The sequence below is a fragment of the Vitis riparia genome, chromosome 3, assembly GCF_004353265.1.
Source record: "Vitis riparia cultivar Riparia Gloire de Montpellier isolate 1030 chromosome 3, EGFV_Vit.rip_1.0, whole genome shotgun sequence".
NCBI classification, from domain to species: Eukaryota; Viridiplantae; Streptophyta; class Magnoliopsida; order Vitales; family Vitaceae; genus Vitis; species Vitis riparia.
Window position 1 is genome coordinate 3,760,584 of NC_048433.1, and position 21,030 is coordinate 3,781,613.

The 21,030-nt window shown below is 32.5% G+C and overlaps 3 protein-coding genes across 17 annotated transcripts; 1 reads left to right on the top strand and 2 right to left on the bottom strand.

Annotated features, from left to right (window-relative positions):
- Positions 1-130: 130 nt before the first annotated feature.
- LOC117908646 (dehydrodolichyl diphosphate synthase complex subunit NUS1) lies at positions 131-6,114 on the bottom strand. 12 transcript variants are annotated; one of them, XM_034822344.1, is made up of 9 exons: positions 5,853-5,928; positions 5,655-5,727; positions 5,438-5,468; positions 3,910-4,180; positions 3,750-3,811; positions 3,097-3,295; positions 2,895-2,991; positions 1,291-1,373; positions 131-460 (listed from the first exon to the last, which is right to left on the bottom strand). In XM_034822344.1, exons 3-9 carry the CDS (start codon positions 5,462-5,464, stop codon positions 453-455), a joined length of 747 nt encoding a protein of 248 aa, XP_034678235.1. In that variant the 5' UTR covers positions 5,465-5,468; positions 5,655-5,727; positions 5,853-5,928; the 3' UTR covers positions 131-452. The 12 variants fall into 12 exon arrangements, with proteins under 12 accessions (XP_034678235.1, XP_034678257.1, XP_034678273.1 ...); XM_034822366.1 differs by having other exon boundaries at positions 3,910-4,190; XM_034822382.1 differs by having other exon boundaries at positions 3,910-4,127; positions 5,417-5,468.
- Positions 6,115-8,062: 1,948 nt separating this feature from the next.
- On the bottom strand, positions 8,063-13,971 carry LOC117909641 (mediator of RNA polymerase II transcription subunit 32). 4 transcript variants are annotated; one of them, XM_034823742.1, is made up of 3 exons: positions 13,807-13,971; positions 11,775-12,231; positions 8,063-8,482 (listed from the first exon to the last, which is right to left on the bottom strand). In XM_034823742.1, the coding sequence occupies exon 2, from the start codon at positions 12,214-12,216 to the stop codon at positions 11,779-11,781; it is 438 nt and encodes a 145-aa protein (XP_034679633.1). In that variant the 5' UTR covers positions 12,217-12,231; positions 13,807-13,971; the 3' UTR covers positions 8,063-8,482; positions 11,775-11,778. The 4 variants fall into 4 exon arrangements, with proteins under 4 accessions (XP_034679633.1, XP_034679626.1, XP_034679641.1 ...); XM_034823735.1 differs by having other exon boundaries at positions 11,779-12,231; positions 13,807-13,970; XM_034823750.1 differs by lacking the exon at positions 8,063-8,482 and adding an exon at positions 10,807-11,026 and having other exon boundaries at positions 11,779-12,231.
- A 4,725-nt stretch (positions 13,972-18,696) lies between these two features.
- LOC117911614 lies at positions 18,697-19,860 on the top strand. Its single transcript, XM_034826015.1, has one exon. It carries the CDS (start codon positions 18,697-18,699, stop codon positions 19,732-19,734), a length of 1,038 nt encoding a protein of 345 aa, XP_034681906.1. The 3' UTR covers positions 19,735-19,860.
- The last annotated feature ends 1,170 nt before the right edge of the window (positions 19,861-21,030 follow it).

The window sequence follows — 21,030 nt, forward strand, 5'->3', positions numbered from 1 at the left end:
AAGAGTTAATCATATTTTATTTTTATTTTAAAAAAGAAAAATAGGAAGTGTATCCAAATGAATAATACTTGCAAACCTTGTAAAACTCAAGAGAACCCTATTTTGATAATCTAAGTGAAATTCACCCACATGATTGAAATGATAAACAGAAATATCTTTGATGTCCAAAGATGGATTTAAATTCAGCAATTTGCACAAAGGTTTATCCAGGCAAATATTGGGGATTTCAGCATTTGATACTTCCCAACTTTCAGATTGGAAGCTTAATGGACTTGTCTACATTTATGCAATACAAATAATATTATAAAACTTCAAGGGTAGATGCTGAATACTCCAGCATTGTCCTCAAAATTTATATAGTCTGCAGCCATTGTTGGGAACTTGAGCATTTCCCTGTCATCCAAGCACTACCCCAAACTCTAACATAGATGATGTCCTCCAGTTATACTAAGTTATGTACCTGATACAACAAGGAGATTGCAGAACAACTCAAAAGGATTGTAAAGAAAGCTGGCCTTGAATTCATAGCAGTTCCATAGGAGACAAGAAACTAAGAAGGTCTAAGGCCATCTTATGGAAAAAGAATCAAGGGCTTTTTTAGGGACCTTTTTTAAAAACAGTTCTCAAAAAACAATTTTTGACAACGGTATTCAAAAAAAGTTCTATGATATTCTGTAGAATAAAAATCTGTTTGGAAATTGGAATGTTTTTAATTTATTTTATGCATTCTCAAAGTATTTTTTAAAAATAAATTTTATCTGTAGTGTTTTATTTGCAATCATCTTTTATATTTGTACGATTATTTTTTTTAAATAATTATTAGAAAACAAGTGAAAACAAATTTTCAAAAAACAGTTTTTTGTCAAAAAAAATTGCCAAATATATTTTCAATTCTGGAAAACAATACCAAACAGGCTCCAATGTTTTGTGCATGCATGGGTGTTTTATTTTGCACTTTTGAACAAACTAATAGGATTGGTAGAATGAATCATCACCACATCAATAGTACTAGAACAAAAAATAATTCATCAATCAGATGCTTCGGTCATGTAAGATGAAGTCACAAAGTAGGCTCGTTTATCTTTCACAAAAATGAACTGAAATTATTTCAGATGCCATGTAAAATACAATAGAATGGTTCAATTTTTAATTGTCCATTCCAAATGAATGCAAAGTTTTCTGTAATGAGAGATAAATACGATTCATTTTTAACCAGCAATGGTTCAATTTTCAAGGATTAAAAAGGGTATTTCAGATCAAAAAGGAATTTCTAAATCTAAACCTACTTACCATAGTTTTGGTGCACCATTGAGAACTTGTAGATAGCTTTTAATAAAGAGCCATATTTCATGGACTTCAATGGCCCCATATGTCTGTAACACAAAAGTAGGGTCATAACTCAATCCAAGGAATAAACAAGAAAGAGAAGAGAGAAGTTCCGTTACTGCTAAAATACCATGCTCATAGAATGCTAGGATGAAATTCAAAATCCAAACTTTTACAGAAGTATAAATCAAGGCTAGAAAAACAATGACTTACAGAAATTGTAGAACATAAATAAAATGAGGAGCCGCCACCTTCAATTGCTTAGTAGTCTTTTGCAATATACCTTTGTGTTATTTATGTATAAAATCTTTCAGTTGGGACAAGGCTTGCTAGACTTAAGTTTGGTTCATATGCATATATAATTGCCATGTTTGTTCTTCTCAAGTCCTCAAAAATCTCTTACAAAACAGAAAATAATTCTCCAGTCTACCAAAGACAGATTTGAGCTCCGCTATTAATAAGTTTCAATCAAGCTGTGGCATCTTATGAAGTTGATGAGACTGCTAAACCACTCAATCAAGTCTGAGTTTTCATGCATGAGGCCGACAAAATATTAGAACATCCACCAAAATATATATATGTACACAACATATACATATTTCACAGGGAGTCCATTCTGATAGCTTTATTGAGACCTGTTGGCTCCTTTGAACCCATTTAGTCCGATGAACAAGAGAACATGGGACACATTGGTTACTGGTTTTGCAAACACAAAGTTCTTTTTGCCTCTCATTAGAGGGTTCAGACAAATCAAAAGACTTATAAAGTAATTGAACTGGTCCCCCATTATACCAGTACAATGACTACATGTAAATGGGAGAAAAGTTTACGAACATTCTCTAGGAAAACACTGTAAGAAGTAAAGACTCCAGGTTCAGCTCCTGGCTTCATTACAGCAATGAAGTTTAATATTTCCCTCACTGATTTTTTTTCCTCAAGACAGCATTTTTCTGCAAATAGCTTCCAGGCAATAGAGTGAAATTAGTTGCAAACCAAACAGTCATGCCCGTTGTATCACAGGCAACTAAAATGGTGGTAACAACAACTGCCCTGGTTTTTGAGAAAATATTTTCATTAGCCTGTTTGTTTAATGAGGTAGCTAACTGAAACATGATATACTACTGGGAAATCACTTCCATGGAAAAAAACAATGCCCATATCAAACAGTTTTCAGGCAGCACCAAAACTTCTGGATTTTGAATAGACCCACAAACCAAACATGGGAATGAAAGGGTAGGTTTTGAAAGACTCTCCAATCCAATTAAGAGGCATTGGAGATGGAAACAGAAAGCTCTATCTAACACATTAACAACCAACCTGAACAACAACACAAGGGCCATGGCCATCTCCCTAGCAACTATTGAAAGGCCTGTAAAATATCCTTGCCATGACATTTTAAGTTATTGAGAGAGGGACCAAAGCATTTATTTAATGGAAGGAAGCTTCCAGAAAAAATAAAATAAAATTCATCTTGTCTCTCCTATTTAAATGACTGGTGAGGAAGGACAAGAATTATTTCAATTAACTAAAAAATTAATTTGATCGCAGGATTGAGAAAGAACACTCACATAATCTCAGTGTATCTTATTCTCCATGCAGGAAACCCTAGGTGGCATCTTACCGGTCCATAAATTAATAGGAGATCAGGGTCTGGCCCTCTGCAACCTTAAAGATCAAGAAAAACATAAAAGGTTAAATTGGGGGAAAAAAAAAACAAGAAAGGAAAGCGGATATATAAACTAAGAAGCAAATTTGAGAACTAAAACAGACCAACAGCTTTTAGTGCCTCTGCCATATGAGGTTCCGTAAAGATTGACTCCTCTGAACTGCCACCAGAATCAGCTGATTTCAAATACTTCATGAAAAGTAGATTAGCAGCTTTGGTCACTGCTCCCTTTCCATCAGAAATTGAAGCAAATTCCAAGGTTATATGTTCTTGGTCAAGTAGTAAATTATTTTCATCGACTCCCTGCATAAAATGGGAGCCAATCAACTTCATTACCACAGGAATTACAATGACATAAGAATTAATTATGGTAACAGCATAAAAAAACAAAATGAGGGTTAGATTTCAATTTTGTCTGAAAATAAGAAAATTCATGTAGAATTCAAAGAATATCAAATAGCAGCTGAAAGCAACAAAAATGAAAGACAAATCCAGGCTTCGCCTTAAATTCATTGGTTGAAGTCTTGTCAAGTCAAGTCCAGACAAGTAGCCCAACTAGAGATAGTAACCTCTAAATATAGCTTCAAATCAAAAGAGAGGTCGGTTTGCAGCTACAAACCAAAAATGGTTTGAACTAAACCGTCACTGATAGATTGATCATGGCAACATGCCCATAAACAGCCTCATCAAATGTGAGTAAATATTGCCTGTAATGGTGGAGAATTCAGGAAATAAAAGTAATGCTAGAGGATGGTACCTCAAACAATGTAGCATCAGTCAGTTTCTCCAATATAGCTTCCTTTGATTTCTTCAGCACTCCTAGAATGAAAAGAAAAAAGGTTAAAAACAATAGCCAGAGAAGTAAAATACCTGCACACCAGAGAAGCAAATTACTGGGCTTTGCCAGGCATCTGTACCTTCATTATCATAAAGGCAGACATGCTTCACACCAATTGTTGCCAGCCAATTCAAAAGCTCGATAACTTTAGGGATCTGATGAGCTTCTTCACTTTCTATCACAATGGCCAGGTAACGAAGATTGCCTAAATTAAGGGCTTCGTACCTCTTCAGTAGTCCACTAGAGATAAAACAGCTTTCTAGCACATAAGCTGCTTGCCGTGCCAGGAACCACACGCTGACAATAAAATGAAGAAAATGCCAGAGTACCTTAAGTCCAAGACTCCCGATCTGCACAAGCCTTAAAGCCAAATGAATATCTAATTTAAGTTTTTAAGAAAGCTAGCAACATGAATGTCAATAAGCCATGTTCATCTATTGAGATGGCTTGCCTAGACTTGCCCCTTTTTGGACATAAATGACATAACGATTAATCAATTATAAGCTCTTAAAAAGCACAAAAATTCAACTTATCAGATTCCTAACACCAAATAAATGATTGAATTCAGTTGATTCACGATGAACAACATATTAATTATGTGAAAAAAAAAGGAAATGAAAATTACTTCATTAAGATTCTAAAATGGTACCCTCCTTGCAGCAAAAGCTATCATACTTTTTTGTCTTTCATGTTAACCCATTTGGGTTGATTGGAAAGTGAGGAATAATACATCTTACACCTCAGACTTTAACATCTCATACACAGGATCTCATGCTGAAACACCTCTGGGGTCAGCTAGAAAAATAAAAACAAATCTCCCTTTCAACAGATTATGAGTGAGGAATACAACTGTTAAGAAAATCCCTTGAAATTTATTCACATGATCTTTGAGTTAAAGATATTCCGAAATCTGATGCATAGCCTCAACGGCTCTTAACCTCTGCTACCTTCCCCCACCCCTAAAACTAAAAAGAAGCCACTCTCACAAAGTACATCTTTTCTTACTTGTCAAGTTTGTCTCTCAAACTTATTGCAGTCAAAAACTTCAATTCATGGGGCTTTTCACTGTCCCACAAATATAAGATCAATTTATACTTCATCATATTTAAGCCCATTTTCTTGTAAACATATCTTACTTCACAATGCACATATGAACATTTTTTGGATTCAAAAAATAACATCACCTACACCTTCCATTTTCCTCCAGCAGTGACCATGTATTTTCTCTACAGCTTCGATTTCATTTTGTTAGCGCGCCATTCTAAAGGATGGCATTTATTCTCAAATGCTATAGGAAATAAAATTTATTTATTTTTTGAAACAAAACAAAATTTAATACTACCATGTCAACACAAGCCTCCTCAAATCAAACAACCAACCTGGTCAAAACCAAGGATATTACAAATGGAAAACTATTCAAATAGCAACTATACACACCGTATATACATCACTTTTTAGCAATTGAAAAAAAAGGTAAGGATGAAGGTTTTAGAACTTCATAATAATGAGTGACACCACTAATATAAATCCAAAACAAAAGATACCCAACAAGTCAATGGCAGTGGAAAAGAAGCTTAAGTACGTACATGAGATATCCAACAATATACCTTCTGAACTTCATCTCCAAAATCCATTGATCTATATAAAAGAAACAAAGAAAATAAATTATCAAACGAATTGAAATCAACTACAAAAAATTACTCAACAATCAAACAAACACCCAGAGAAAAATATAAAATTGCAGTTATTCATATAACAATTAAACATAAAAAAGAGAATTAACGAATCTAAACCACAGAGAAAATTAGCAAATCAGCCTCTCACATTGAAAATATCAACTGGGTTCCAAAATTCCGCCCGAAAAATCAAGGCAAAACCTTCTTTCTCCAAACAGAATCTTAAAGCCAAAAAGAAAACAGAAAAAAAAAAATCAACAATCTAATGTGGGCATTTTTCAAATATGCACATAACCAACAAAACCCAGAAACATGGGAAAAAAATTTTGAAGAAAGAAAAAAATACCCAGAAAAAGAAAAAAGAGAAATCTGGAAAGGGAGCAGAGAACTTTGGACGGTTAGGTGAGTGAAATAAGGAAGAAGCGATCACCCTCTTTGTTTTTCGTCTTTCGTGCTATGGGCCTATGGCATCCAACCAATCCAGCTTCTTGTCATCAGTCTCACTCTACTCATAGAAGTTTAAATCATTTTCAGCAAATTCATCTTAGACCCCAATTGGTCCCCTCTTCTTTTCTGCTTAAAAACACTTCCTCCCAGAGAGTGATTCGCTCGCACAGAGATTTTAGCTTTAATTTTGAGTGAATTGACTTTTATTATTTATTTATTTATTTATTATTATTATTATAATAATATCTGCTAAGATATGGTAGTGTTTATATAAATGTCACATAGAGGCCTTTTTCTTTCAAACTGAAATTAACAACTTTTTTTCACATAAAGCTCATTTTTTTAAATAATTATTGTCAATTAATTATTAATTTTAAAATTATTTAAATTAATTTTAAATCTTATCTAATAAAGTTTATTTAAAAATTAAAACAAAAAATTATTTATTTTGTAAATAATTATTTAATGAATTAATAATAAATTTATTTTTTATAAACTCAATTTTCATATAAAATTGATAATAATTTTTTTAAATACGAAAATAAAAGAAACAAAAAGTAATAGATAAATATTATTTATTTTATAAATAAAAAATAATATAAAACTAAATTAATTTCTATTTATAGTTATAATTAATTGAATTAATTTAAAGATAAAATTAGAGATAAATATTAAAATATTTTTTAAATCAATATCTAATTTATATTTTTATAAATATTATTATTAATAATTATAATCATTTTTATATATGGAGTTTAATAAATAAACATTATTAAAATTTTGAGAAAATGGGAAATGAAAATCATCTCTTAAAAAAATAATTTTTTTTGTTCTCTTCAATAAACGATTTTAGTTTATAAATTTTTTTGAAGAGACAATTTTTATTTTCTCTTTCTTAATTGACAAAAATTAAGATAGATTTATACGCACATTTGACAATAATCACAAAATAAAGTGTATAAAATTCTAATTATTTTTTTATAAATGAATTAAATTTAGAGTTTTCAAACTTAGTTATTTTGTGTAAAAAACAACCTTTTCCCGGTTCTTTTTTGGACCAAGCTAAGCAAGCCTACTCTTGCAATGCAACATGGAGATTCCAATATACTTTAAAATTTCAAATACATAAATACTATGACTTTCCTATTCCAACGTACACTAAAATTTCAAATCTAGAAGTACTAATTAATTTAATGTACATGACTTTACCCTTTCCTCTTTCTCCTCCATTTCTGTTCACATACCAAACTTTGAATTTGGGCAAGTACTAATCAATTTAATGTACATGACTTTACCCTTTCCTCTTTCTCCTCCATTTATGTTCACATACCAAACTTTGAATTTGGGCAAAGGACAAAAGAACTAAAGGGAGAACAAAAGGTTTTTTTCAACTTGTATCTTAATTAATTTTGAAGAAAACAGTTACATTATATTTGGTTGTCTAAAAGTACTAAAAATAATAATATTTTTATATTTAATTGAATTATAAAAAATTAAAAATTATTTTAAAATAATTAAAAATTATACATTTTCACATTATTTAATATTTATATTGATGAATTAAAATAAATAAAATAAATTTAAAACAACAAATAAAAATTATTCATCAAACTTTAACTCTATTTTTATTTTTCTTCACTTTTTCTTTCCTTTATTTTTTCTTTTCATTATTTTTGCCTCGCATTTTCCCACAAATTTTCCTACAGCCAAATCGAAAATGTTTTTAAAAAAATGTTAAAAATGTTTCTTAAGGCTCAAAAACGCTTTCTTGTTCAAATTAAATATTTGATATTTTTTTGAAACAATTTTTAAATAACAAAAAAAAACACTTAAATTTTTTTGTTTATTTTGGGTTTATGATTTTTTCTTCATAGGTATTAATCCTTGTTCATTTTACATGAAACCCAGCTGAAACACGCTAGGAGATATGGGATGCCTAGACCATAAAATGCACAGAGTTAGCATACAAAATGATCGTAGATTTGAACTCACTTCCTAAAATTCCTAAGGGATTCATACCCACCCAGCTGCAGTTATAATAATCCAACTACTCTCTCCTTCCATTAGAAAGTTGATCCCAATCCTTCATGAAGGCAATACTCTGTGACCTTCCTTCATGTCGAATGATCAAAGAGGTGTGAGTCTTCATATTTAAATTTTTTTTCAAATTTGAGACAATATCTAGGAAGATCCAGAACAAGCTTTAATAATCTTGTGGTTATTTAAGCTTACCCACATACACGATTGGATGGGCAAGATGGTGGCAACAAGATTGCAGAAGTAAAACAAGTACCAGAAAATAATGCGTTACCAAACAGCTCCCATGTCATACAAGTCGGCTTCTGTCTCTTTTATATTTGCATTGGCCACCTTTTGCAGCTCTCAAGCATCAGCTCCTAGAAGAGAGCCAGTAGAAAGATTCAAATTTGCATTTGGAACACATCCTTCATGTTGCGTATCATTCACCTATGATATTAAAAGTCTCTGTGTTTTCTGCTGCTTGCTTTGGAAGCCAGCTATGCACAACCCCTGCATGGTATTGAAAAGAGGCACATGAAACCTTTATTTTCCATGGCATTGGCTCCAATACTTGATTGAGATTATTAGAAGTAAAAGAGAAACTTACACAAAAAAACACACACAGCTCATGTTCAGTGAAAAATAATTTCTTCAAGCAGAGATGTGGCACCTAAGAAACCATGAAGCTTAACATGGTAGAACTTTTATACAGAAGAATTGATGATCAAAACATTGAGTAAATTAGGGTTTTGTAATTTTTATGATTAGAAAGTTAAGTTCTGAATCACATTATTGCAGAATGCATACTTTGAACTTCTCTGCTATTCATTTGTGAATGTGTGACAATCAACATAAATTTCAATGTTCTCAAAGCTCTTTTCCTTTTAGTTGGGAATGTTCTCAAAACTCAACCTATGACTTTCTATGCTTATTTGTCTTCCCTTTTAGAATGCTATAAACCCTATTAGTTATTTTTCAACAGAAAACAAAATTTTATAGGATAGCTTAATAGTGCTTATAGGTAATACACATGCTTATGTGAAGACTCTTCAACAAGGAATTCGTGGACTAATATTTGGCCCATAAAATTACGGTAGAATCAACCACAGACAAAGACCATCCACTCAAGCCATACTCCTAGACTAAATGCAACACCCTAATCAGAGGACTAGTATCTTACCATCTTATTCCTAACATACTTCCCTAAAGGCTTCATTCTCACAGCTTCCTACAATATAAGGTGAATGCTTCATCAAGTTGTGTTGTGGGACCTTCCAAGCAATAGAGTTATTCAGGAGAAGATGGCGTTTGGATGAGTGCAAATACTGGGAGTGCTCTTGACCAAAGTGCAGATTGGTCCAAAGCTTTTGTAGTCTTATAGAAGACAACACAATAGTTTTATTAAGTTTGGTGCACCAAAAAATCTGTAGCCGAAGGAATGCAAGTATTATCAACTTTAGTTTTAAATGAAATGACATATGAATTGGTTTGTTTATGGGTACCAAAATCTGGGAGTAAAACTTAAAAAATTTTCTACTCACATCATCATAATAGTTTTCACACAGACAGCAAACGAAACAATTTTAATGAGTCATGGAGGAAAGGTATTGCAACAATCGGTAGGCTTAAGATAAAAGTAAAAACTTTACACTGGAATTTTATGATCAATCAAACAATAAATATCATTAAAACAAGTGAAATACAGAAATGGAATTGACAGCTTTGAATTTCAAACAAACCCTATTGAACAAAGCATAATGGATCCATAAAAAATTTCAGAACTCAGAAGCCCATGCATAAAAACCCAACACAGTGATCATATTCTCTTAAATTGTGGTAAAATAAAAACATCCTTTCCTTAGGGAGTTTAAAGGATGGAGGGAGAGACTAGTTAGATATGCGAAGTAATGAAGTTGGTCATTATTTTTTGTGTGTAGCATTTTCTTAGCATTCTCTTGAGAAGGGCAGGGGAGTGTGGCTTCATTTAGGGTTTCAAGGTAGGCGGGGGGAGTGGTGAAGGAGTGGAGGTTTCTCACCTCCTATTTGCGAATGACACCTTAACTTTTTTCATGAACCTTGTTCAAATCAATTGATCTACATGGCTTGGGTGTTGCTTTGGTTTGGGGCTTCTACAGAGCTAAAAGTTAACTTGAACAATAGCAAACTATTTCCATCAGGGACCTCCCCAAGCTGCTTCCCGCGCAAAGAAGAGTTGTTCTCCAAGCCTTTTTTCTCTTCTCTTCTTGTCCATAAAACTCCCATTCTAATAAATTAACAAGTCTTTCACTGAATAAGGGAGAACCCATGAAATACCAAAGAAATAGAACAGGAAGTGCCACAACTTTCCCAAAATGGATGAGGAAATGGTCTACCAATTCTTCTGCATTTTCATGCGTTTTTCCTTTTTTGGTAGAAGACTTGTTAATGTGTTGGAATGAGAGTTTTGGGTCCAAGAAGAGAAGAAAGTCTTAGAGAATAGCTCATCTTTGCCTATTCTAGACAATTTGGAAGGAATGTAATTGAAGAATCTTTGAAGGGGTGCACTGTACACCAATCTCTTAAGGACTTCTTTATTTCTAATCTACACATGTGGTCTCATGGGTCTCTTTAAGTATTAGATGGGGGTTGTGGTTGTTTGTTGTTTCTTAGATGTATATTTCCTATGTACTCAGTATGTGCCTTTTTTATATTTTTTATTGAAACTCTTAATACATTATCATTTCGTCATTAAAAAAATTCTTCCCTTCCCCACAAAACTTCCATGGCACCCCAAAAGCACCTCTCTCACCCTCCAAGACAGCACTTAAGAGAAACCAAGGAATAAGAAAAACAAATGCCACAACTCCCTGCTACACCATAATGATTAAGGATATGATTTCCATCTATATTCTGCCTGACAATCAGCAGTTACAATTTCTCTCCAATAGTTTAACGCTTCAAGTGATTCACCTAATTGAATACAAAATAGCGACGGAAAAAAAAGAAAGGCCCATAAGAAAAACAAGCCCGCACCAAATGGAAATGAATGAATACCAGAATTTAATAACAAAACCCCTGTTCACATAAAAAGGACCACTGTAAGGCATAAAGCAACTAAGAAATTATAATAGATTGACATTAAAGAACAACTAAATTTCAAAAGAATAATAGAAAATTTACGATGCATAAATGAGCATCCAGAATGTTAAACCAGGAAAATCTAAAACACACTTTAATAATAGATCAGTAAGTACAAATGATCTCAGGCTATTGACAAGTTAGGAGATCTACATTTGAAATTAGAACATCTAAGTAGTAGGAATAGCTCTAACTGACTACAATCAATTGGACATGTGGCAAAGCCTATCGGGCACCCAGATAAAATGGTGATTGGCAAAGAATCAGTAAGGATGCAAGTTAATCCTATCTTACAAGCAAAAAATGTATAATATTGAGTAATCCATGTGATTCTAGTGCACTTGAAATGCACAAATAAGTTCAGTTTTATGCATATCAAAGAAATTTGCATGTGTGAGTCGCTTTGATGAAGTTAAAATTATATCAAAAAAGAAGCAAGGCCCATATGAAATTAAGATTTACAAGAGCAGAGAATGTATAATTTTTTAACACTTAAAAACTCTTTAGAAGAGCATAAGACATTATCACTCAAAGGATAAGATAATATCATTTTCTTGGACACAAGACAACAAGTGGATCACTTTCATGTTATTACTTTTGAACTAATTAATTCTGGTGGTACAACGAGAGTTCACATGCATCACCAATCAGAATCTAGAATAAAGAATGGTAACTTGTTGGTTACCTACCTATTGAGCTGCATCTTCAGAGAATCTTGCATCAAAAGGAGCAGAAACATGGGAATGGGATGGACCACCAGCAGTCCCAGAACCATGCTGTAGTTCAATCACAAGCCAACGAACAGCTTTACTCATCTGCTCCAACCGAACTGCACTAATAGGGGGAAGACCAGTTGTGACAGCCTGCCCCGGCTTCCCAGCAACAGAGCCAGTTGCCTCATCCACTAGGCATTCCGATCCTATTCTTTGCTTCACCGACTCCACAAATTCCTCTGCTTGATCACAGGCCACCCTGAATAATTCCCAACGCTGCTTAAAATTTTCTAAAGCAGCATCCGTTGCTGCCGTCTTCTGAGCACCAGAACTCTCCTTTGCTTCAAGCACACTGGCTGCAGCAGAAACAAATTCCTGATATGCATTGTTCAAAGCATCTACAATGTTGTCCATCACAGCCACCAAAATCTGCCAATAAGTACAAGGATCAGTGGGTATTTGAAGCTGTAAACATGTAATACGCTATATATCATGTCGCATTGACAATTTTATTACAGTGTCATTTTCCTGACACCTGATACCTTGAGCCTAAAGATCACTAATTGTCTAGTGCTGAAGAAATGTGGAGGTGTATTAGGGGATCACACCTATTGCATGAAGATAATGTGTTTAAAGGCATCTTAAAGAAAGTAACTTGTGTTGAATTATGTTTACTTCCAGACTTCCAGTGTGGATTAATTGTAGAATTAAGGGCAATCAAGCAAGACCATACAGCAAAGTACGCCCAAAGACTTTTCTGAAATTGATTACACACCAAAGGGGTCAGGAGAAAGAGGTCAGGATAGCAGGGGTCTTATGTTTTTCAAGAGACCTATCAATCCTATATCGGATCAATTGATCACTTAATATAACTAAAGAGTCCTGCTAGATTGGGCAATCAATCACTTGATAACTTAGTAAAAAGGACATTACTTAGTAAAAAGCATGTCTATATGAGAGATATCACCAGTTTGTTTTGTATTTCTTATATATAGCGTTATTGCCATTTTCTGATATGGAGACAAATTTGCAGACAGAGTTATCCGTTTTAAACTTAACAAGAATAATAAACTGAAGCATACAAATGTATGCGGCTATTAAACCTTAAAGTTTCTAAATTGTATCACCTATTTCAAATCAAACCACAGGTCAACATATTTCAATCTTGAATCTAAACACATCAAAGAAATCTTTTCTAATCAAATTTGGAAACTTGAATTGATGGAAAATTAATTTCATCCTCAAGGGAAACAGTAGATCTCCCTTTGAATTTAGTGATCTTAACAATAGTTATTCCATACCCAAACAACACTTCATGAATTAGCACAAATAATAATTTCAAAAAAAGAAAAAAAAAAACATAAAATAAACATGAATCCTTATACATGCTAAAGTCCGAAGAAAGAAAAAGGTAATGGTTCAGATGGACAAACATATGCAGGAAAACATTTAATCAAGAGCTATGTGTAGTCTCATTGCAACCTTCCATTTCTTCCAATGGAATCTTGAATTTAGTTTATATAGATCAACCAAAAAAAATCCCACTTGAATATGCTAAATTTTGAGGTACGCGTATGGTCAAATACACCATGAATTGAATAAATCAAAAGATCAAACGCAGTCTAGCACACCTATCAGCAAAGTATCACAGATTTGCTAAATTGTTTCATTCACAGATCAACCCCTTTGATAGCTGAGAAAAATGAAGCAGAATTAAAAGAAATTCGAGCAACAAATTTAAAACTTTTCATGTACCTTGTACCCCACAACTCAATTTCAGTCAATAACAACAATATGACCCAACACGGCATCAGACATGATACTCAACATTTTTTTCCGAGTCTCTTTAATTTTCCTCAGCTTTCACAGCGAAAAAACATAACACTAGAATCATATCTAAAATTAATTCAAATGCGTAGTGAGTGGTCAGTTCAGAAAAATGGGGATTCGGGAACTAGGGTTTGAACTTTGACCAATTGATTGTGAAATTAAATCAATCCATACCTCCTCGTGAGTGATTTGATTCGAATAAACCGTTTGAGGTGTAGAGAGGAGGAAGAAGAAGATGATGATGATGATGAGGTGACCGTTAAAATATTTGAGGTCTGATACGATATCTTCCGCAGGGGCTCCCTCCGGTCCTGTGTTCGTCCGGCTCTCAAGTGCCCTGTTTTTATCTTGCTTTTCAAAAGAGCACCAGTCCTGAAATAAATTTTTAAAATTTTTTTAAAAAAAATCTCTATTTTACATTTTATTTTTATTTTTATTTATTTTTTACAATAATCTAGAGCAAATATTTTCTCCATATATATATATATATTAAAAAAAAAATGTTTACTCGGCATACGCAAAGAAAGCAATAACCTTTTTTAAAAAAAAAGGAAAAAAAAAAAGAAAAAAGTTTAAAATATTAAAATATAGTTTAAATTTAATAACTTTTTCTAAAACACCTCTTCAATGTATCTATTAATAATACAATTTATTTTCTTTTTCTTACATTTTCTCTTGAATTTTTTAACTTAAGTCATGAAGTCAAATATTATCAATAAAGGTTAGACCAAATTTATCTATAAAATATCAAAATGTTCAGCATTTTATATAATTCAAACATATCTCAAACCTTTTTCATAGATGTCCTCCTAGAGAGTAGGCAATTGCTAATTTATAGAGATTGCATTTTGGTTAATGAAAACAAAATTTTCTACGATTATATTTAAAGCTATTCAGCAATGTCAAGTATTTCTTTAAATTTGTTCATTGATGTGTTTTACGAATATTTATTTATTATTTTATTAAAAAATTACAAATATCGATTCAATATTTATCAAACTTATAATATTGATCATAAAAATATATAATAAAAATTACATCGAGAGTATAAATAAATAAGACCACATAAAAGCATATGTTGTTGAGGTCAATATATAATGAAATTATATTAAAATTAGGCGCAAAGCAATAAAGCTAAATTATATCTATGACGACATTCTCAGTTTTGTTTTTTGATAGACACCATTTTATCATTGTACCGAGACCTAATTCATATGAGTGGCAAGTAATTAGTTGGTGAAGCGTACGAATTTCTTTGAATGTAGATAGACCATAAGAGGGAATAAAGGGGTAGGAATAGGAATAGGAATTATAGTACCATCGAAAGAAGGGACACCTATGAGAATCTTTCTACTAATGAACCATTTCCATAGTGCGGGTGATGTCGGGCCACAAGGCACAAACATGGAAATAATGAAAAAGAAAGAGTTATGTAGTTAGACTATCTGCTCTATTTATTCTAGTTTCGCTTCTATAGAGAGGATGAGACGAAAAAATTGAAAGTGTTTGCAATGCATACTAAAAGGGTACCAATTAAGCTGACTATTAATGACTAGTTCGAACACCAGGGACCTTTTCTCTTTCATTAAGGAGACTTATCAACGGTGATGGTTCGCAAAGCGAATCGCTCCCCTTTATTTTGGATAACTAGTGTCACTACCCTCTTGGTTCCTACTAGATTTGGTGGAGCGATGTCACGACTGTAAAAAAATCACTAGTATTGGTGAGGCACGACTCAGAGCCTATGACAATTTGACAAATACATTCATCGTTTCCTTTTCTACACATTTTTTCCTTTGTTTTTGGAAAAAAAAAAAGAAAAAAAAAAGTGTTTTCATAAGTACATTTTAAAAAAAATTACAAACTAAAAATTTTCATCAAATAATTCAAATTTTAAAGTCAAAGGTGAGTGGTCAAAGGTAGTACATAAATTATTGAAAGATAGTATCAATTCGGTCAAAGGTAATAGTTTTGACAAAAAATGCACAAAATCAAAGAGTGGGAGAAAATGATTATGTACATATAATTTTTGTTATAAAACATGTGTATTTGTTGCATTATGTTATAATTATTTTTTTTCTCTCTCAATATTCCCATTTATTCTCTCATTTTGTTTTATATAATTTTTGTTATAAAATATGAGTATTTGTCGCATTATGTTATAATTATTTTTTTTCTCTCTCAATATTCCCATTTATTCTCTCATCTTGTTTTCTTTTTGTCCTTTTATTTTACAATATGTTATCAGTATAAGACTCTAACCAATCATTTGAAACATCATTCAGTTTTTTTTTCAAAGCTTCTACATCAAATATGACGAGAAGGTATGTCGTAATATAATTTTCTTTTATGTAATCATTATAATCATGCATCGTTTTGTATTATTTGATTACTTGAATTTTAATTATTCATAACCTAAAGCTGTGTAAAATAAATGTCAAAAGTCATGTAACCAAAAGTTATATGAAAAATATTGTGTTTATAGATAGGCAAAAACTAAATATCAAATGTTATATGGTTATAAGGTATATGGAAAACATTTTGTTTATATATAGCCAAATCAGATCATCCTTTATTTACAGGCAACCAAGGAACCCCTTAAAACTCGCAAAAGGTTTCTTACATCTCTATAATTCTTTAGAATTCCCTCCACATTTCCCTAGTACTTATGTAGAGATATGTGAAGGTCTCTAGGCTTCTCTAAAATTTTATATAGTCATCCACTAGTAGAAATATGTGTATGACTTTAAATGGTCCTTTCTCTTATCTTCCATCATTGTGTAGAAACGTGTGAAAGCTCTAAACTTCTCTATAGTTTTCTACACTCATCTATTAGTAAAGATGTGTAGATGGCTTCACATGGTTTCAGAAGCTTTCTACTCTCTTATATAAGCTAAAGTAAGAGTCATTTTGAGCACATAATTCTAACCTCATTCAGTAATCTCATATTTTTTTCCACATGAATATAATTTAGGACTCATTATTTATGTAATTTTTGAAAAATGTGTTATAAAAATAGTTTTGTCCTCCATTAAGATTTTTTTAATACTTAATAATAGATAACAACTCCCAAACCACATCAAAATCAATGACACCAAATAGCTCCTATCATTGTCACTTTGACAAATTGGTATACAACAAGAGACCCAACGCTCTCTGCATTCAAAATCTTATAGGAGACTCGACCAAAGTGTTCTTTGCCTTTAAAATCTTATGATCTAATGGGAGTTGAAAATGAACCGCAACATTAGGTAGCTCATATTACTTCGACAGTCCAAAGTGCTATCTAGTTTCCAAATTTCATGAGAGATCCAATTTATAGTGAAATTTAGCCTTTTTCTTGTATGACTCTTCACTTGAAAAGATTTTGAATCCATTAAATTTTACCTTTAACCAATCAAATATTAATGAATAGGTTCTTATTATTTATTTCTTTATTATGGCATTGAAGTATTGTAAGGTATTAAAATTTGGGCAGTGTAATAATTGATCCATACACTTATTAGCACTAGTATGTGACTGTATGGAGCTTCAAGGTATTCCATTCATTTTCAGCAAGCAAACAAAAAAAAGCTTCTCTGTGAGCAAGTTAACCTTAAAAGAGCAAAATTCAGAGGAAATAATCTTGATCACATAAATGATCTTGATCACTTGTGACTAGATATTGAATTCGGACTTTCCATAAAAATCTAAAATTCTAGACAATGAAAATCCTGTTTTGCCCTACTTGAAATTCAATTTTATAATAATAGAAACAATAACCCCAATCACAATTTCTACATCAGGTTTACTTTTAAGTTTGATTGTGTATGTCCTATATGCCACCTTTAGACAACTCTCTCAACAACTAAGAGATCCGTTCAAGAAACACGAGGACTAGTTGAAGTAACGAGCCTCCCCATACTGGAGGGCTCATTACCTTGGGAGGCTCATTATTGAAATTGAGATAATGAAAAAGAATTTCATCTTTTTAATTTTTTTCTTTATGTGGTTCTCAAAAAAAGATAGTGAAAAAAATTATTCCTAAAATCAAGACTAAGAGGAATGTATAAACCAATGCTTCCATATATTCGATCCCGCTCTGTTCTTTCCTATGAGTTGTAGTCTCAATAATAATTGGTCAAGGTAATCCTCCCTATCACGAAAAGAAGCTTCAATTTGCACAAGTCGATAAAAATCAATCAAAAGGGACCGATAAAAGCATGTGGATAGAAAGTTTCATGCTTAAACACAAAAGAACTCATCATTTTCTGCAACTTGTTTTCGTCCTCCCTCATGAGAAGATGTTTCATCGATGAATTAATTCAATGAGCGTGCAGGATATGACAGGAACCATCGTTATATCTAATTTCTTCCCTTACCTTAATTGGGTGAATGAAACTCTTAAGTTTGATAAAACTCTGTTCTTTACTTGGCAATCAATTTTCATTCAAAGCTGAACAAAAGCGATAAGTCTTATCTTTCAGGAGGTGGTTATTGGCTAATCCATGGAACTTTGTCTCAACCTTTTCCATGAATAAAAAAAATTTACATCTTACATAATAATAATAATAATAATAATAATATTTGAATAATAACATGCCACTATTAATACATCATTCATTAATATTAAAATATAAAAATTAAAATTGGAAAATATTTTATATCATTTTAAAATACATTTAACATACAAATTTTCCAATTTTAAGTTGTTTGAGAATTGGAATAAATTAAATTTTACCTTTGAATGGATTCTTATTATTTTATTTATTTAATATGGCATTTCGGGATTTTAATGTATCAATTTTTATTATTTTATTTATTTAATATGGTATTTTCGGATTTTAATTAATGTATCAAAATTTGAGTAATGTAATAATTGATATAAATAAACTCTGGGATAAATGAGAAGTGTCGTTTGAATTTTGAAGATGTCTACTTCAAGTCAAATTGATATAAATAAACTTCTTTCATACCTATCTCCAACATCAACGCCGTTTCTTTTTCTTCCTCGCATTCTTCCTCAACCCTAGTTATTTTTTCTTTCTCAGTCTTCCACTCATGAAGATCCAAGATATTTCGAGTATGAACAACGACGGGCTAATGAAAAAGACGGATCAAGAAATCGAGGAGGAGAGGGAGAGGAAGAATGTTTCAGAGGCAGTCAATGTGTTATCACGTTCTTCCATAACCCTAGATATCATCATGGGAGACACAAAGCAAGAAATCGACAGTGAGAAGAAGAGGAGGGAGAATGTTTCAGAGACAGACAAGGAGTGTGAATCTCAAGAAGACCGCCTAGCTCTTACTTTACGTCCTCCTGGGTATAGTCCTTGCCAGGACTCGCCAGTGAAAGAACCGTCGCCGAGGTCATGGCCACGGTCATGGTCATGGTCATGGCCACGGCCACTGTTCCAGACGCCACCGACACAATTTCTGCCGACGACTTCACCGCCACTGTTCATTCCGGATCTGTTTCCATCTGAACCAGCAAGACAACGAACGAATCCTTATCCGTCGGAGTCTTTGACTCCGGCGGAAAGTATCCCTCCTCCTCCTCCACTTCCTCTTCCAACAGGGCAGACGTCCCGACAGTCTCGGAGCCGTCCGCTTGTATGGCCAAACGGCAAAACAGAAGTCATTCCAGCGCCCTATGTTTGGGCGACGACGCGGAGAGCCACCGTACAGCGCCTCGATTACCTCGTATCAAGACAAATATCGATTATCTCCGGGCAAGTCCAGTGCAAGAGATGCGAGAGAAGCTTTGAAATGCAGTACGATCTCCTAGAAAAGTTCAACGAAATCGGGAGTTTCATAGCTCAAAACAAGATCTTAATGCGAGACCGTGCTCCAGACAATTGGAAGAGCCCTACCCTCCCAAACTGCACATACTGCGGGGCAGAAAACAGCGTGAAGCCCTGCATTTCCGCGAAGAAGAGGTCCATAAACTGGCTGTTTTTGCTTCTTGGACAGATGATCGGCTGCTGCACACTGGAACAGTTAAAATACTTCTGTAAACACACCAAGAATCATCGAACTGCTTGCAAGGATCGAGTTCTTTATCTTACGTATCTCGATTTGTGCAAACAACTTGATCCCAGTGGTCCTTTTTCTCTCCGCTGAGAAATTCATCAACAGCCGTTATATACAATTACATCAATTTTCTTTTTTTCTTCTTTTCATCTTTAATTTACAGAGATGTCTCTTGATCTCTAGGAACTTATAAGATTTGGATTGGATGTAGTTGAAGATGTGGTTTTTTTTTTTTGTTTGATTTCTCTCTTGATCTCTAGGAACTTACAAGACTTGGATGAATGTTAGTTAAAGATGGGATTTTTTTTTATAGATTTATTCTTAATCCGGATGGAAATTAGAGGATTAATGTTGTTTTCTTTTATAAATTTGTAATAATTTGGCTAAAATTTCGTGTTTATTGAAACCTTACATTCTCTCTCTTCTCTTTTGTATATTTTTGTAAAAGAATTAATTGATTAAAATAAACCTTTATCTTTTTGAAATATTAAATATAACCCTTTTTAATTAAAAAATTCCTCACATTTTTTTTAAATGTAGATGTAAAAATATTAAATTAAGGTTATATTTATTATTTTCAATAAATAGAAGTTATTTTTGCAAATAATTATTTTTTATAGAATAATTACAATGTTTTTGAGACTATAAGTTATCGTTTGATGTTTTCTAAAAGACAAGATATTGTTTGTTTTTAAAAATAGAAAATCAATAATAACTCTGACTTTAAAAAGATAAGTATTAAACTCTTCAAGGATTCCTTAAAAAAATGATAACTTTTAAAATTCAAAAACATGGTTAATTACCAACAAATTTTTACTACTTCAAATTCAAAATAACTTTTAAATTGTAAGATAAATTCATATTTTTCGTCTTTATATTTATTTTTAAAACATAACAAAAACACTGTATTTAAACTAACAAATATTTGATAAATAAAAATAATTATAAAATTATAAAAAAATAAATATTAAATTCATAACCTAAGGTAAATAATTTTGTGGTACCATTAGGCAACCTAAGACTTATTTAATATGCCATTTCCAGATTTTAATGTATCGAAAATTGGGAAGGGTGGTAATTGATTATACACGTATTTAAGGAATTAATATGCATGCATTCATGTATCCAGTAATGAAATCTAGATAGACCCTAAGAATGGGAAGTGCCGTTTGAATTTCGAAGATGTCTACGTCAAATCAAATTGATATAAATTAATTTCTTTCATGTCTGTCTCCAAGATCAACGCAGTTTCCTTTTGTTCCTCGTATTCTTCCCCTAACCCTAGTTATTTTTTCTTTCTCACAGTCTTCCGCCGAAGATCCAGTATGAACAACGAAGAGAAAATAAAAAAAAAGGATCAAGAAATCGAGGAGGAGAGGGAGAATG

Excerpts from the sequence above, each read along its gene's own strand:
- LOC117909641 (XM_034823742.1), bottom strand. The coding sequence starts at position 12,216 with ATGGACAACATTGTAGATGCTTTGAACAATGCATATCAGGAATTTGTT.
- LOC117911614 (XM_034826015.1), top strand. The coding sequence starts at position 18,697 with ATGAACAACGACGGGCTAATGAAAAAGACGGATCAAGAAATCGAGGAG.
- LOC117908646 (XM_034822317.1), bottom strand. The coding sequence starts at position 5,464 with ATGGATTTTGGAGATGAAGTTCAGAAGGTATATTGTTGGATATCTCAT. Across the intron at positions 3,296-3,749 it reads CTGATGCTACATTGTTTGAG|GGAGTCGATGAAAATAATTT; the intron begins GTACCATCCTCT and ends CATTTTATGCAG. Across the intron at positions 2,992-3,096 it reads AGAGGCACTAAAAGCTGTTG|GTTGCAGAGGGCCAGACCCT; the intron begins GTCTGTTTTAGT and ends TTGATCTTTAAG.